A 14,978-nucleotide genomic window follows, 5' to 3' on the forward strand; every position below is an offset into this window, starting at 1 on the left:
ATATTGTGTGACTTCAAGATATTTGATTCCAGACTACCAGGATGCCTTTCCCATTGGAGATGTAATCTTTTACTGGGGAAACAAACCTTCCCCTCAAAGCTGCAACACTTCCGTTGATGAAACCTTCCTCCTCAGAGCTGCAATGCCTCCATTAGGGAAGCCTTTAAATTTAGGGCACCTTATAATTTTTTTTATCAGAAAATAAACAGAATTTTGGATATAATCATCTGAGTATACAAGAGGTTACCACAAGCATATGTCAGAGTCAGTTGGTTGCCTATCCAGCTCCATTTAATGGCCTCTCTCTGACATAACCCTGAGTCCTAGGAAGGCTCAGTAGCAACCTTATTCTTTGTCTACAGCTTCAGGTCTACTCATTTTTCAACTAATGTTGGGTAACAAATTTCCTCTCCTAAAAATCTAGTAAAGTGAAAGACAATTACCGGGCTATTTAAATATCCCCCCATTATCATATCCAACTTATTCATTTCTTCTAACCATGATCTATGGGTTTTCTATGCTCTCCAGGGGAATGAGGTAACTTGTTTATATGCCTCTCTGGTAATCTAATGTTTGGCCAGCAACTGTGCATTTTCCTTTTGCTCAATTTACTAGAGACCTGATTATTGATCTCTAATTATTATATGGAAAAAGAATTTAAATTTTTGTCTGAAGTTTGTAACAATTCCAAAGTCAGCTCACTCTACCTAAAATAGAAACAGATCTACTCTGTAAGACAGTACTAACTCTTTTTAGGATGTTTGGGAATTTCATCTTCTTTTCTATTAATGTAGGCATAGGTTTCAGTGTGTCCTAAACTTGAACTACTATAATATTTTTTCTGTGTTTTTCTACACAGTACTACAGTAAACTCCAACACTCTATTTTAATTACTTAAGCATGCAGAAAGGATTCTCATTATACTTTCTTTAATAAAAAAAATATTCTTATTGTCAAGGCTTAGACTCACAAGGTACAGAGAAGAGAATATGATCTGAGGATCACTGTTAGACCTGATTTTCAGGCCCATTATTATGTCAGGAGGAAGAAAAATCTTTATTAAATCCCACTATCTTTGTTGATATTAAAAGATAATGCTTATAGTGTATTGACTTATCCCCTATCTAAGGGCTGTGAGGGATGAACAAAGAATAGATACACAGACATATGTATATAAAAACTAGGGGATACTGGGGCCTGCTAGCAAGCAAAACCTCAGTGAAAAATATAGCTCAGGCTGAGGGGTAAACTGCTAGGAGGTCCTTATTGGTGGGCAACCTCAGGTTTTAAACATCCATGCAGAAGAAGTGAAAATTATAGTTGCTAGTTTTTGTATACACTGATCAATCCTTGATAAACACTTGACTAGAAGAAGAAGACTTTGATCTTTTAACCGCCCATGTAGGGAGGTTTCCATGGGTCTGGTGTCTCAGTCCTTGTCCTGTCTTGGCTGCTGGCAACAACATTCACTCAGGGCTACAATGACTCACATCTTCCTCCACTCTACAATGTATCCTTCAGTGAGTTTAACTTGGTAAGGATCTCTAGATACTCTGTCTAATAAGAAAAAGAAAATAGCTTCAAGTATAGACTGACATACCTCCCTGAGAAGCAACGAACAATGTGAAGCCTAGAATAAAGGGTATAAACTGTGGATAGCAATGTTAATTAATCAATGCCAAAGAGTAGAAGTAGAATATGGGTAGAAATTTTAGCAACAACTAAGAATTGACTTTAGGATATAAGAAAAGTCTCAAAAAACATTTAGAATTAATATTATTGAAAGCAAAGTGATAAGAAAAGTTGAAAATCCCTCCTTGGTGATAAGTTTAATAAATAAATAATATCACACCACCAGTGATTCCTAAAAGACTATTGTTACACTGAAATGATCAATGGGAGAAATTTACAGACCTTCATACTTTTTAAAGCTGACTGGAGAAGGAGCTATACCTAAAGTTGTTGCCTGTCTTCTGAATTTGTTCCCCAACTGGGCTGCCTTGTATGGCCACAGTAGAAGATGCACCTAACCCTGTAGATACTTGATGCATCAGGATGGAGTGGGGGGTGGATACGCAGAGGGGGGCTCACTCTCTCAGAGGAGAAGGAGGAGAATATGGGGGTGGTACCTCTGTGAGGGTGTGAGAGGGTTAGAGATTGGGATGTAAAATGGATAAGTAAATAAATTAATTAACAGAGAAAATAAAAGAGAGTATATTGAGTCTCAAGCTTGCTGACCAAGAGTTCCTGGGGAAGATTCTTGGATGAAAAACAAAGGAGCATATGTTGTTTAAAAGTCAAAAAGGCTTATTGCACATCATGCCAGCCAAGGAAGTTTTACAATGTAACCTGGTAAAAGTTCACACAGTTGCATTCCTCCAGAGGGACCAAACTGTTTTTCACATAACAGAATGCCTTCTCAACAGGAATGGATATGTCTTTGGTATAAAATGCATGGTCAAGAGCAGTTAGAAGACATTTGTTTACTCTCATATGTGGCTTCCAAGGGGAGGGGCTTAGGGGTTAGGGCAACTTGACCTTTCTAACGTTATTCCAACACAATGAGGTAAAAGTAAGTAAAATTATCCTTGGGAGAGCTAAATGCTCCATCAGGACACTATACAGCATGAATACCAGGCAGTGAGTACCATGTGCAAGGGATAGTCAATTCCTTTGTATTTATTCTCTACCTTAACACTCATTGACTGAAAGTAGAGTTCAATGCTGAGATGGTTTCATGGGATCCTGGGTTCAAATTCTAGTACCACTAAAGGCAAGTTTTCTCTTTCTCTTTCGTAATCAGTGAATCATGCCAAGAGATATTAATTGCTTTTTTCAGATAATAAAAAAGGATATAGAAATGTGAAATCGTGTATGCACCATAACAGTTTGCTAGTTGTGGCAAAAACGGCTATGCACGTTGTTCAGAGTCCAGCTCACAATAGTACACTGATACAGGCAGGCAGTGAATTTCAAAAGGATGAGGTACTCCAATGGTCTGGTCTGGTACTACAGTGGACATCAAATATTTGAAAGTAAGAGTACTACTGTTAGTTCATTTCTTCCCAGAAGAGCAATGGAACAAGTAGAGAGGTTGGAGAATACTATCTTAAAACAAATAAACATAATTCTCATCGTTAAACTTTAAAATTATTTCTGACTATTACAGTAAAGAAAATATCTAATAAAAATTTCAAAAAATGAAATACAAGAAAACAAATATTTATTTCATACAATAGAACTGAAAGCATTCAGTTTCACAGAGCCTAATATAACTTAAACTATCCTACAGTTACTTAAAGGAGTATTGATTTTATGCTTTGTCTCTTGTTTATTTCTCTGTTATTTATAACCCCCTTATAAAAATAAAATTGAATGCTACAAAATTCACAAAATCCATTTCATTTGAAGTTACTGGGAATGATAGAGTAAAAATGACACATCTGATCATGTATCAGAGGACTCATTGTATAGGTGGGGACTCTTTTTCCAGTGCTGCGAATGTAGATGCTAAATAATAAAAAGACACCTGATTATTTTATCCAGTGGTTCTTCAGTTACTTGATGGCTGAAGATAACTTTTCTACAATTCTCTTCAGAGCACTCTTTACTTCCTGATTTCTCAAGCTGTAGATCAGTGGGTTTAACATGGGAATTACTACCACATAAAACACAGAAGCAAATTTATCTGTGTTCAGAGAATGACTTGACTTGGGCTGCAAGTACATAAAACTTACTGTTCCATAAAATATGGTGATGGAAGTCAGGTGGGATGCACAAGTGGAAAAGGCTTTCCTTCTTCCTTCAGCAGAATGAATCCTCAGGATGGCAAAGAGAATGCAGATATAAGAAATAACCACAATCACCAGAGAGCAAAGAGTGTTGAAGCCAGCAATGATTAGCAACATCAGCTCTTTGACATGAGTGTCAGAACAGGCCAGAGCAACTAAGGGGACATCATCACAGTAGAAGTGGTTGATCACATTGGAGCCACAGAAAGACAAGCGGAAAGTTGCCACTGCCTGTGCAAGCCCCACAGTGAATCCATAAATGTATGTGCTGGTGATGACCTGAAGACAGAGCTCCCTAGGCATGCGGACCGCATAGAGGAGGGGATTCCAGATGGCCACATACCTGTCATAGGCCATGATTGACAGCAAGTACAGTTCACAAACTACAAATGTGACAAAGCAGCACAACTGAGTGGCACATGCGTAGAAGGTTATGCTTTTGACTTCACGTAGAAAATTCACCAGAGTGTTTGGAGTGACAGAAGAGGTAAAACAAAAGTCAATAAAAGCCAGGTGGGTTAGGAAAAAATACATGGGGGTATGAAGCTGAGGACTCACTTGAATTAACACAATCAATCCAACATTACCCACAACACTAGTTAGGTAGATGACAAGAAACACACCGAAGAGACTGACCTGAAGCTCTGAGTCATCTGTGAGCCCCACAAGGATGAACTCAGACACTGCAGAGTGATTGCTGTTAGCCATCGTAGATAGATGTTACTCTCCTAAAAGTCTTCAGAGCATACAATATCGACCTAAATTCAGAAGCCGATTCGGACTCATGAATCTTGCATTGGAAATTCATAAGAAGCACTTCACATGGCTTCAGCTTTCAACTGGCACGTGCCATAGGTAGATTTATCAAAATATGGGACCCTGTGGGATTTGTAAAAATATAGAGTTTTTTTTTTTCTTTTTTCTTTTTTCTTTGTGCTAGTTGAACAATCAAACCCATGTTAGGAGATATTTTCCCGAGTCCAGTCATCTCAGGAACAAGTTCTACCTTTCTGACTGCATCAAATGGAGTTCGTGTTCTCAGGTCTGGGAATCCAACTCCCATCCTGTTTCTTCAGATGTTTCATGGTTTTCTTTTAACCAGTAAATGTTGCATAGAGGGAAGATGCTCTTATCCTGTTATCTAAACTAAGGCATACAGGTCATAAATATGTCGCTTGTCTTGACTTAATAGACTATATGCAGATTGTGCACTCCTTAGTCCCTTATCATTACAAAATTCAGGGCCAGAGTCCAAGAGGTGTTATGACTAAAAAAGCTGAATCAAGGACCCTGAAATCAGATGACCCAAGTAAGCCCAGTTACCAATGTTAACTTCTTTGCTTAACCCCTTGGGTCAAAATATGATTGGCCAACGTAACAGTCCATACCAGTCTCTCTTGCTTTGTGTTCCCATTCTATAAAAATGTTGCAGTCTTCCCATTCAGGGACATAATTCAGAATTCGAACAGGCTGCCTTCCTGAACATGCAGAAAATAAAGCTTTCATTTTTAAGTTTTTGTCTCTGACATGAGTTTTCTGGGCTTCCTCCCTGAACCCAACACCCATAGGGAGAGGGAGAGGCAGAGGGGGAATTTTTTAGTTTTTATATTAGTTTCAGTGATTGCACTATACCTATCTCAATATTTACCAATCAACCCCCTATAGTTAGAGGGTTATGCACTACAGTCTTTATGTTATTGAACAAATAGTTACAATGTTTCCATTTCTCCAAAGCCCATTATTACTTCAATTACTTGTTTTTCATCCCCATCACTTATTTCTTTTATATATTCTACAGCAAGCCCAGTCCAACACACATATGTGTGTCCACAGTTCAGAGGAACTTATACCTTGAAGTAACTGTGTAGAGCAAGCACCACTTAGCATGGCTTTCATTTTGACTGTATTTTGTTTGTTCTCTTGCTCCCTCTAGAATATTTTCCCTCAATTGCATCATTTAAATAATTTCTGAACTAAAAATATGACAATTTGCAACTGAAGTAATTATGTTATGGCTGATCTTTTGGGAGGCAATTTACTTAATGGGCATTAATAAATACTTGAATGACAACCACTACAAAGAGAAAGGATACTAAGTATTATTTAGTTACGTGGGGAATAAAAACACACTCAAGGACTTTGTTTCTACTTATCACAATATTTTAAAGTAACTGTGAGATATTATATATATATATATATATATATATATATATATATATATGCCGAAGGGAAAAATGTTTATCTCTATTTTCTTCCAGTGGATATATTCTCTTTGAGTGCAGACAAATTTAGCCACAAGAGTTTATTTTTTATGGCTTCTGTTCTTTCACTAACATTTTGGATCACTTACTAATATTTATAGGGATATTATCTATACTTTTCTTCAATGCATTTTTCACCTCTGTATTTCTTAAGCTATAAATTAATGGATTTAGCATGGGGATCACCACAACATAGAAAACAGCAGCAAACTTGTCTGTATTTAGGGAATGGCTAGATTCAGGTTGTAAGTACATAAAAATGATTGTCCCATAGTATATGGCAATAGAAGACAAGTGAGAAGCACAGGTGGAGAAGACTTTCTGCCTCCCTTCCCCCGAATGCTTCTTTAGAATTGCAGACACGATGAATAGGTAGGAGATGAGGACAATGAGGAGAGAGCAGCACACATTGAACCCAGCCATGCTCAGCAGCAGCAGTTCCTTGACTTGAGTGTTTGAGCAAGCTAGAGCCATGAGAGGAATGTCTTCACAGAAGAAATGGTTCACTAGGTTGGAGTCACAAAAAGACAAAATGAATGTGGTCACTGTCTGAATAAGTGCTGTGACAAATGCATAAATGTACGTGGTAATGGCTATCTGAATGCAGAGTCTCCGCGGCATGAGAATGACATAGAGCAAAGGGTTACAGATGGCCACATACCTATCATAGGCCATTACAGACAGCAGGAAGACTTCGCACACAGAAAATGTGGTGAAGAAACACACTTGAGCTGCACATCCATAAAACGATATGCTTTTAATCTCACGCAAAAAATTCACCAGCGCATTTGGCGTGACACAGGAGGTATAACAAAAATCAACAAAAGCCAGATGGCTGAGGAAAAAATACATAGGGGACTGGAGCTGTGGGCTGATTTGTATTAACACAACCAACCCTAGGTTACTCATGACACTGAACAAGTAGATGATTAGAAGGATTACAAAGAGGATGATCTGAAGTTCAGGATCTTCTGTAAGCCCCAAGAGGATGAATTCTGTCACCACTGAATGGTTGCTTTTGGCCATTCAGTACATGCAAAGAGTTTTATGATCAGCCCCTTCAAAAGAAATCTTCTGAGTGATCTTGATTCTGGAAGAAACAACCCAAGTTCATATTAAAAGACAATAACAAAATATATTATCTTCCCTCAAAAGGGAACTCTGGTTTGCACTTTGTGCATAGGGTTTTACTTGCATGGTAATTGTGAAATGATCTAAAACCTTCTAATCGAAGGTTCTTCAGGAAGTTAAGCATAAGCACAAATCTTCACTAACCTGAAATAACCCTGCATTAACAGTTATAAAGTAAACTGGGAAAAGCAAATTTATTAGGAAATTACAGTTTCACAGAGTTTGTACATAATTCCCTAAATATTTTGTGCATCAAAATACTTACTATTAGGAAATAAGTGGTGTATAAAGAAGGCCTCAGAAAACATATTAAACACATATATCTCTAGGCTTTGCAGTTAGGAACTTTTACTGAATTTTTGCTTTTGTATATTTAAGTGTTCTAAATTTCATTTTCCTATCTGTAGTACTTATGAATTTCAAAAGAGAGAAAAATAACAATACTAATTTGAAAATCGCATACCTAATATTCATACACACACACACACACACACACAGAGGAATATGTATGAATAGTTTTCCCATTATAGATAAATAATATGACAGTAATACTTTTAGTAATATAAGATTCAGTAATACTAATTTATCTTATACCTTCAAACATTCAGCATCAGAGGGAAGAAAGTCAGTATTTTTGGAGTCTCATTCTTCTAGATTGCTCTCTGGTTACTGGAAAGATGACAGAATAAACTTGGTCCTTTAACCACAATAGAGAATGTGCTGTTTTCATTTATATTATTCTCAGCATCATGCCAGTCTTCTCACCAGCTTTCTAGATTGACATAGCATATAGTATGTATATATTATTGCTATAGTATCTGAAATATTTAGAAGGAAAGAATATGTGACCCATTTACCAAAAATCAAACCCAATAATACTACCTTAAATCTATGTCTATAATTGAGGGAAGAAAGCACTGATTTCTGGAAAGGTCTAGAAGTTTAATTGTTTGGAGTTTCTGGATAACAGAGGGAATGATGACCTGGGATGAAAACTGAAAAGTTTCTAGAAGGCTCAGCACCATTTAGAAAAATCAGAGACTGATGACTTATTTTATCAGTATATGCTAAAGGTTTGTACCCATTGCTTAGAAAGCTGAAGAACCCCTGATACTTCCAAGAGCTGATTGGTGAACCTTTGATTGTTTAGTGCCCTTGCAGATTTTTGGGCCAACACACACACACACACACACACACACACACACACACACACACTCACTCACTCACACACAAACACTTACATATTTTAAGATTACACACCCACTCACCCTCACCCACAGCCACACACATATTATAGATTTACACACACACACAGACACACAGACACAAACACACATGTTGTATGATAGGCAGTCATGTATCTCCCACTAGGCTAAAGGTTAAATATAAACTTGCAACGATATCACTAAGTTAGAAGCCTCTTTTTTTGTCTTTTCAATTTCTTAATAACTTGTTTATTTATTTATTTTCCTTTTGTGGTTTGAAATTATAATGGAATTATAATATTTCATCTTTCCATTTCTTCTCTCCAAACCTTTCTATGTACTTCCTTCTCTTTCACATATTTATGTGCTTTCGTCACTGACTGTTATTGCATGTCATTATCAATATACATATATATATTCCTAGATATAATCTCCTTAGTATGTATAATTTTACCTGTTTGTATTTTTTAAAAACTAAACTAATTGCAACACTCTCTTTGCCAGTGAGAGACAACTATGATCTAGATTTTGTGTTTTTATATTTTCTATATGATATCAGTCATTATATTGTTTATATTTGTCAGGGTATATGAACAAATTTATATAATTAAAAACATTTGTTCTGAAAAAGATGAAGCAAATATTACTTTATGTGCTTAATTATCATTCATCAATATTTTAATTATATTGTTGCTGTAAAAACCTAAATTTGTACTTGGTAAGTTATAGTGCTGTTTTTCATAAATGTAGTAAATTATTGCTTTGGAATCTTGGTATGTCTCATAGCAAGTTTCATCCCTCTGCAGGGTCTGCTTCTTTTGATGATCATCAATGTAATCTATGGTTCATTCACATCTATGAAGATCATTAAATACTTGTCATGTCTTCAACATTTTGCTCTTTTTTCTTTAACTATTCAATATGAAACCATCCAAACAAGTTAAAATTTCAGATAGTTTTTCTTATACTGTGATATTCTATGTCTGTTTATTGCAAGCAATCTTCAGTGTACCTAGCAAAAATGGTCATATAACTCTCTCTCTCTCTCTCTCTCTCTCTCTCTCTCTCTCTCTCTCTCTCTTTCTCTCTCTCTCACTCACACACACACACACAAACACACACACACAATCACACACACACTCACACTCACACACACACACACACACACACGTGTGCACATGCACACACAATAAATGGGCTATCATTTGAAATGTAGATAAGATATAGATGAAAAGACAGTAGAATGATGGAAGGTAAGAGATAATAGGTAGATAGATGATAGATAGATAGATAGATAGATAGATAGATAGATAGATAGATAGTTAGATAGATAGATGGATGGATGACAGATTCATTCTTGGAAACACTAAGTATCCAGATACTTTCCAGATAATTATTACTGCCTTATCCTACACCAGCCAATAAAATCAGAACACTTATAAAGAACTAAAGAATAAAATTAATATTAAGACTGATAGTAATTTTGTAAGAAATGGAAAAATAAAGATAGCTGCACATGTAGCAGAGGATGGCCTAGTCGGCCAACAATGGGAGGAGAGGCCCTTGGTCTTGCTAAGATCATATGCCCCAGTACAGGGGAATGCCATGGCCAGGAATCAGGAGTGGGTGAGTTGGGGAGCAGGGTGGGGGGAGTGTATAGGAGACTTTGAGGATAGCATTTGAAATTTAAATGAAGAAAATATCTATTTAAAAAAAGAAAGATAAATAAGAGTCACTCAGAGAACATCACATAACACCAACTTGAAGGGTGTGGAGGTTAGTCTTTTACTATGTAGAAGTAGATGTGTTGAGAGTGTTTACAGAGTGTTAAGTTTCAGAGATATTGTTAGCTACATTTGACTCCTCAGAATCTCCTCTGTGTGCTAAAATAGAAAATAACCTGTTTTTTTTCTTTTTCTTTTTTTTTTTTGGGGGGGGGTGTGTGTGTCTTCCAGGTCTAACAGGTTGTCAATACACAAACTTGAGGCTTTGAGAGTTGATATTTGAAAAAAAGTCACTATTCCTCAATTCTGGTAGAAGCCCTAGCTTCCAAATGATAGCACAAATTAAAAAAAAAAAAATCTGCTTTCTCTGTCAATTCAGTGTTATCACACATTCAATATAAATATTGGGAAATGAAACAAATATAAGACTGTTTTTGTATAACATAGTTCTCTCAGTTTTAAAGCTTTATCTAACCACTCTTCAACCTAGAAAACCACAGAAGACTCACATCATATTTTAGACACATAGAGGAATGTTCATTAATTTCTCAGTCCAACCACTCTGTTGATTTCAACCCTACAAATTATTGTGAATGAAATATTATGATAATGTGCTAAATACCACTAACATATCTCATATTAAGTAAGACTAAAAGAGGAAGAAATTTTGCTGTCTAGTTGAAAATAAAATATGTAAATGCCAAATTCAATTTAATAATTCCAGCATATTCATATGTATCAGCCTTTAAAAATATTATTGATCTTGTGATATGGAACATCTTAACTTTTATAGATTATGATAATTAACTTTAGCGATTACTTATATCACTATTGTTCTATGGACTTCTTACCACCCGGTGAATAATTCAAAGGAATACCTGATGTAGTTCTGATCCAGAACAACAAACCAGTTAACAAATCAATAAGGAAAGGATCCAAATCCAGTTGTGATGACCCCTCTTAACACAGAGCCTGTATCTCACAGCATGCCTGCAAGACTTGAGAATCTGTAGAAAATAGAAGTACATATAAAGCTTCATTAAAACTCTGAAGGGAATTGCAGTAGCATTAACTATGATTTGTGGGGAAAGGGGTACTTATTTTTCAGTAGACAATAATTTGTCTTCTGAGAATATAGTTTCTGACTAGGTCTTATTCCCTCGGAGAGACTGAAGTCTTAGGCACATAGTACCATGTCTTTGTGTAACTTAAGCTGTCCATTGTGAGCTGGGTACTTTCTGACTCGTGGAGGCTCAGAGTTGTACACACAGAAGCACACCACTGCTCAGTGACACTGGTTTTGGATCTGTCCTGAAAGCATAACCTGTCTCAAATTTTCAATTCCTCTGGCATAAGTTTTTCTTATAGGAAAACGAAAAACAAAATACTTTAGCCTAAATTTTCACACATTATATATGTGCTGCCAAGAGAGACTAGCAGTATTAATGTTAGAGAGGAGAAGTTTACTATTTAATATTGTAAAAATTAGATCTCTCTCTCTCTCTCTCTCTCTCTCTCTCTCTCTCTCTCTCTCTCTCTCTCTCTCAGCAAATGTTGAACATGTTTGCTCTAGCACATTATAAAAGATAAAAAAGATACCTGTTGCATCAGCTCAGAGGATTTAACTGTGACTTCACTGTTCATGTAGTAACTAAGTTCATTTGGTTCCTTATACATGCTCCTGGGAAAATGGAGTGGGTTAAGAGTTCATGCTGACAGTTGTTAGTAACTGATTCATTGTCTTCAGGATTCTTACATCTCCTGTCAGTATTCACGAAAATGTACTAGACTCATTTTTGATTTGAAATATAAGGGAAAACTTCATCGCTTTAAAATTATTTTTTGTTTTTGGTGATAGAAGAGGAATACTGATAGCAACATGGCTCTCTCTTTCACAAAGCTACATTACATTTGTCAGGATATCTATACCTTACTCAATAAGAAATAATAATTCTTGCTACTGGCTACATGGCCTATATTATTTTAACTATTGTGAGTACATTTGATTAGCATATGATGTTTTTCTTTAGGGATTGTATCCTCAAACTATATTTTTTTAAACTTAGAATGAGAAATACATAATGTGTGCAAAGAGTCATATTAAGACATATGTTTAAAGGATTACTTTGTAAAGGCCAATCAAGACACATATAACAATAAAAGTCATATCCAATCCTTTACATGAATGTAATTAAAATATAGTAGTACTGTCATTAGTAAGCACAAATTTTTAAATTAATAATGATAAGACAGTTTTAGAGTTTCATATTTTTTTCAAGAAATTAGAAAAAGAAGAAAAATTTAGGGTATTGCTTTTCAGCTGGAATATTGCTAGTGTAAGGTAAGAGTACTGAAGTGAGTGGGAGAAACAGTTGAGTATTTCTTTGAGTTTTACCAGTGACCTTATAAATATTAATACTTATGAAGAAAAGAATATAAAAGCAATCTCATCAGGGGCTTGGGAAAGGGCTCTTTAAAGCCAGAAAAGGAGTTGAATACAGAATATGTTGGGAAAGGGACACGGGTCATATAAATATTGCAGGATATTTGATTACATTGTGAACCCCAATACTGTGTTATTTACCGGGAAAAAACAAACAAACACTGTTTCTTGTTGTGTCATGACTCATCTTTATCATATACTTTAATCCCTCCACGTGGAATGTTTACATACCTTTAGTATACACCTTTAATCCCAAACAATTAAGATAGTTAGTTTGAAAAGAAAACAACCATGTTTGAAAGTGATGTGTCATTCAATGGGAGACAAAGTGATGAGTCAGAGAAACATTTGACAGAATAGGATATGCCCAACTCTCAGGAGAACACAGAGGAACAGGAATCTACTTAAGAAGGCAGTGCACTGAGAGAGGAAGAAAAGAGGGGGCAGTTTTTATCAGACCAGTTTTACAGCTTGTTTGCAGAGAGAACAAGCTGAAAATAGATGAAGACAGATCAAACCACACAATGAGAAGGAGCCAGAAGATTAAAACAGACTGGCATGTGTTAGTTAAGTTAGGTCACTTAACTAACACATGAGAATCTTTCAGTTATTGGATAGGACTGTAACTGACTCCCCCAAACATACAAACTTTTACTGTTGCCCTTGGTTGCTCCTGAGAGGCTAAAATAAGTCTCTGTTGTTGGTGACACTATGCATGTCAGAAATACAGACTGGCAGAGTTAGTTTGAGGTCTAGCAGGGTAATTTTGGAAAAGTTGAGAGAAGCCAGATCGAATCAGTTAGCTTGGAGAAAAGTTTGAGCCAGAATTTCTGAGTTGAACAAGCCAGGCAGAGGTCAGAAAAAACTAGGAAAGGGTGAGCTTATTCAGCAGTAAGTCTCAGAGGCTGAAAACATTTAAGGCCTCTGATAAGATTATATAGAGGCTAAAAGCTTTCAGTACTAGTCCTAAGTTAGCAAACAGGCAGTATGCCTCAGAGATGACAATTTCAACAGGCATATAAAAGTTTAGGAAATGAGAAAAGGCGTTGTGTTTAGGAATGATGATAGAATTAATATAGAGAAAGGAGGTAGGCAGGTAAAACGACAAAAGCATGTCTGAGAAAAATCACATATCATCAACTATTTAGCTAAAAATAGTTTATGTATAAATTTACATACATAGTTTTAATAAACTTTTTACAACTGGACTGAAAATGTTTTTTTTCAAGAGCCAAAGGTCACTTAACTAACACATGAGAATCTTTCAGTTATTGGATAGGACTGTCTAACTGACTCCCCCAAACATACAACCTTTTACTGTTGCCCTTGGTTGCTCCTGAGAGGCTAAAATAAGTCTCTGTTGTTGGTGACACTATGCATGTCAGAAATACAATCCAAGGACTCTTGAGGTGAAACTGACCAGAATGTCCTTTCTCCAAGGACAAGTTTCATAGTACCAGAAAGCACTAGGAAAGGTCCCAAAGGAGGAAGATAACCAATAACCCCATTTAACTATGATGCTTATGAACTACACCAATTAGCAGCATAGCACAACAACCCTAAGGGTGCAGTGGTGGAATACAGTCTCAATGGATACAGCTACAAACCTCTCCTGCACCTGAGCATCAGGGAACTTTGTGGAAGAGGAAAAGAAGGCAAAGAAAGATTGTAAGAGTCAGAGGATAGGGGAGTTTGCTATGAGATTATGTCTCCAAATAACATCAGAAAATATAACCATAGACTCTCAGAAGCATTACTTCATAAATGTGAGCTGGATAAGGATTACAGCAATGAACATTCCAATCTAAATGTAGAAAATCCTGAGAGGCCTCAACCTTGTGGAATGAACTCTATGCAGAAGAGGTGTTTCAGGGTACACAGTCATTCCTGAAAACAGACAGACAAGTAACGTTATATGGTCTAAGCAGGTGATATTTAAAACATGTTTCTATACATTTATATATTCAATAACATTAGTGAAAAAAGAAGATATTGATTTGAAGAAGTGTCTGTAAGGATATGTGGAACGGTTTCGATAGAGCAAAGGGTAGGAGAAATGTTGCAATTATATTAAAACATCAAAAGTATAATTAAAAAACAAAAAGGAAAAGATTTCCAATTTAAATATTTTTTTTTCTTTTGGCAAATGAGAGTTTGTTATAGATTCTTATTACCCACAGATTTTTTTCATTGTTTTTGTATGTTTCCCATTCTCAAAATGAAAGAACAGGTTTCAAATTATTACATCTAGTTTTATATATGAAATTACATCTTACATTGAAAATCTTTCTATATAGGAAAGATGTTTTTCTATAAATACATATAATGTACTCATAAGTAGATGTGTTATTAGTACATATAATATATTACAGGTAATATATCAATAAGTAGTCTTTTATTGGAAAAAGATAGAACACACATAG

At 35.8% G+C, this 14,978-nt stretch overlaps 2 protein-coding genes across 2 annotated transcripts; both read right to left on the reverse strand.

The window, feature by feature from the left end:
• Window positions 1-3,475: 3,475 nt before the first annotated feature.
• On the reverse strand, window positions 3,476-4,572 carry Olfr1042 (olfactory receptor 1042). The gene has a single exon (NM_001011777.2). It carries the CDS (start codon window positions 4,497-4,499, stop codon window positions 3,558-3,560), a length of 942 nt encoding a protein of 313 aa, NP_001011777.1. The 5' UTR covers window positions 4,500-4,572; the 3' UTR covers window positions 3,476-3,557.
• Window positions 4,573-6,133: 1,561 nt separating this feature from the next.
• Window positions 6,134-7,078, reverse strand: Olfr1043 (olfactory receptor 1043). Its single transcript, NM_146577.2, has one exon. The coding sequence runs from the start codon at window positions 7,076-7,078 to the stop codon at window positions 6,134-6,136; it is 945 nt and encodes a 314-aa protein (NP_666788.1).
• Between the last annotated feature and the right edge of the window lie 7,900 nt (window positions 7,079-14,978).

The sequence above is a fragment of the Mus musculus genome, chromosome 2 (assembly GCF_000001635.26).
Source record: "Mus musculus strain C57BL/6J chromosome 2, GRCm38.p6 C57BL/6J".
Classification (NCBI taxonomy): Eukaryota; Metazoa; Chordata; class Mammalia; order Rodentia; family Muridae; genus Mus; species Mus musculus.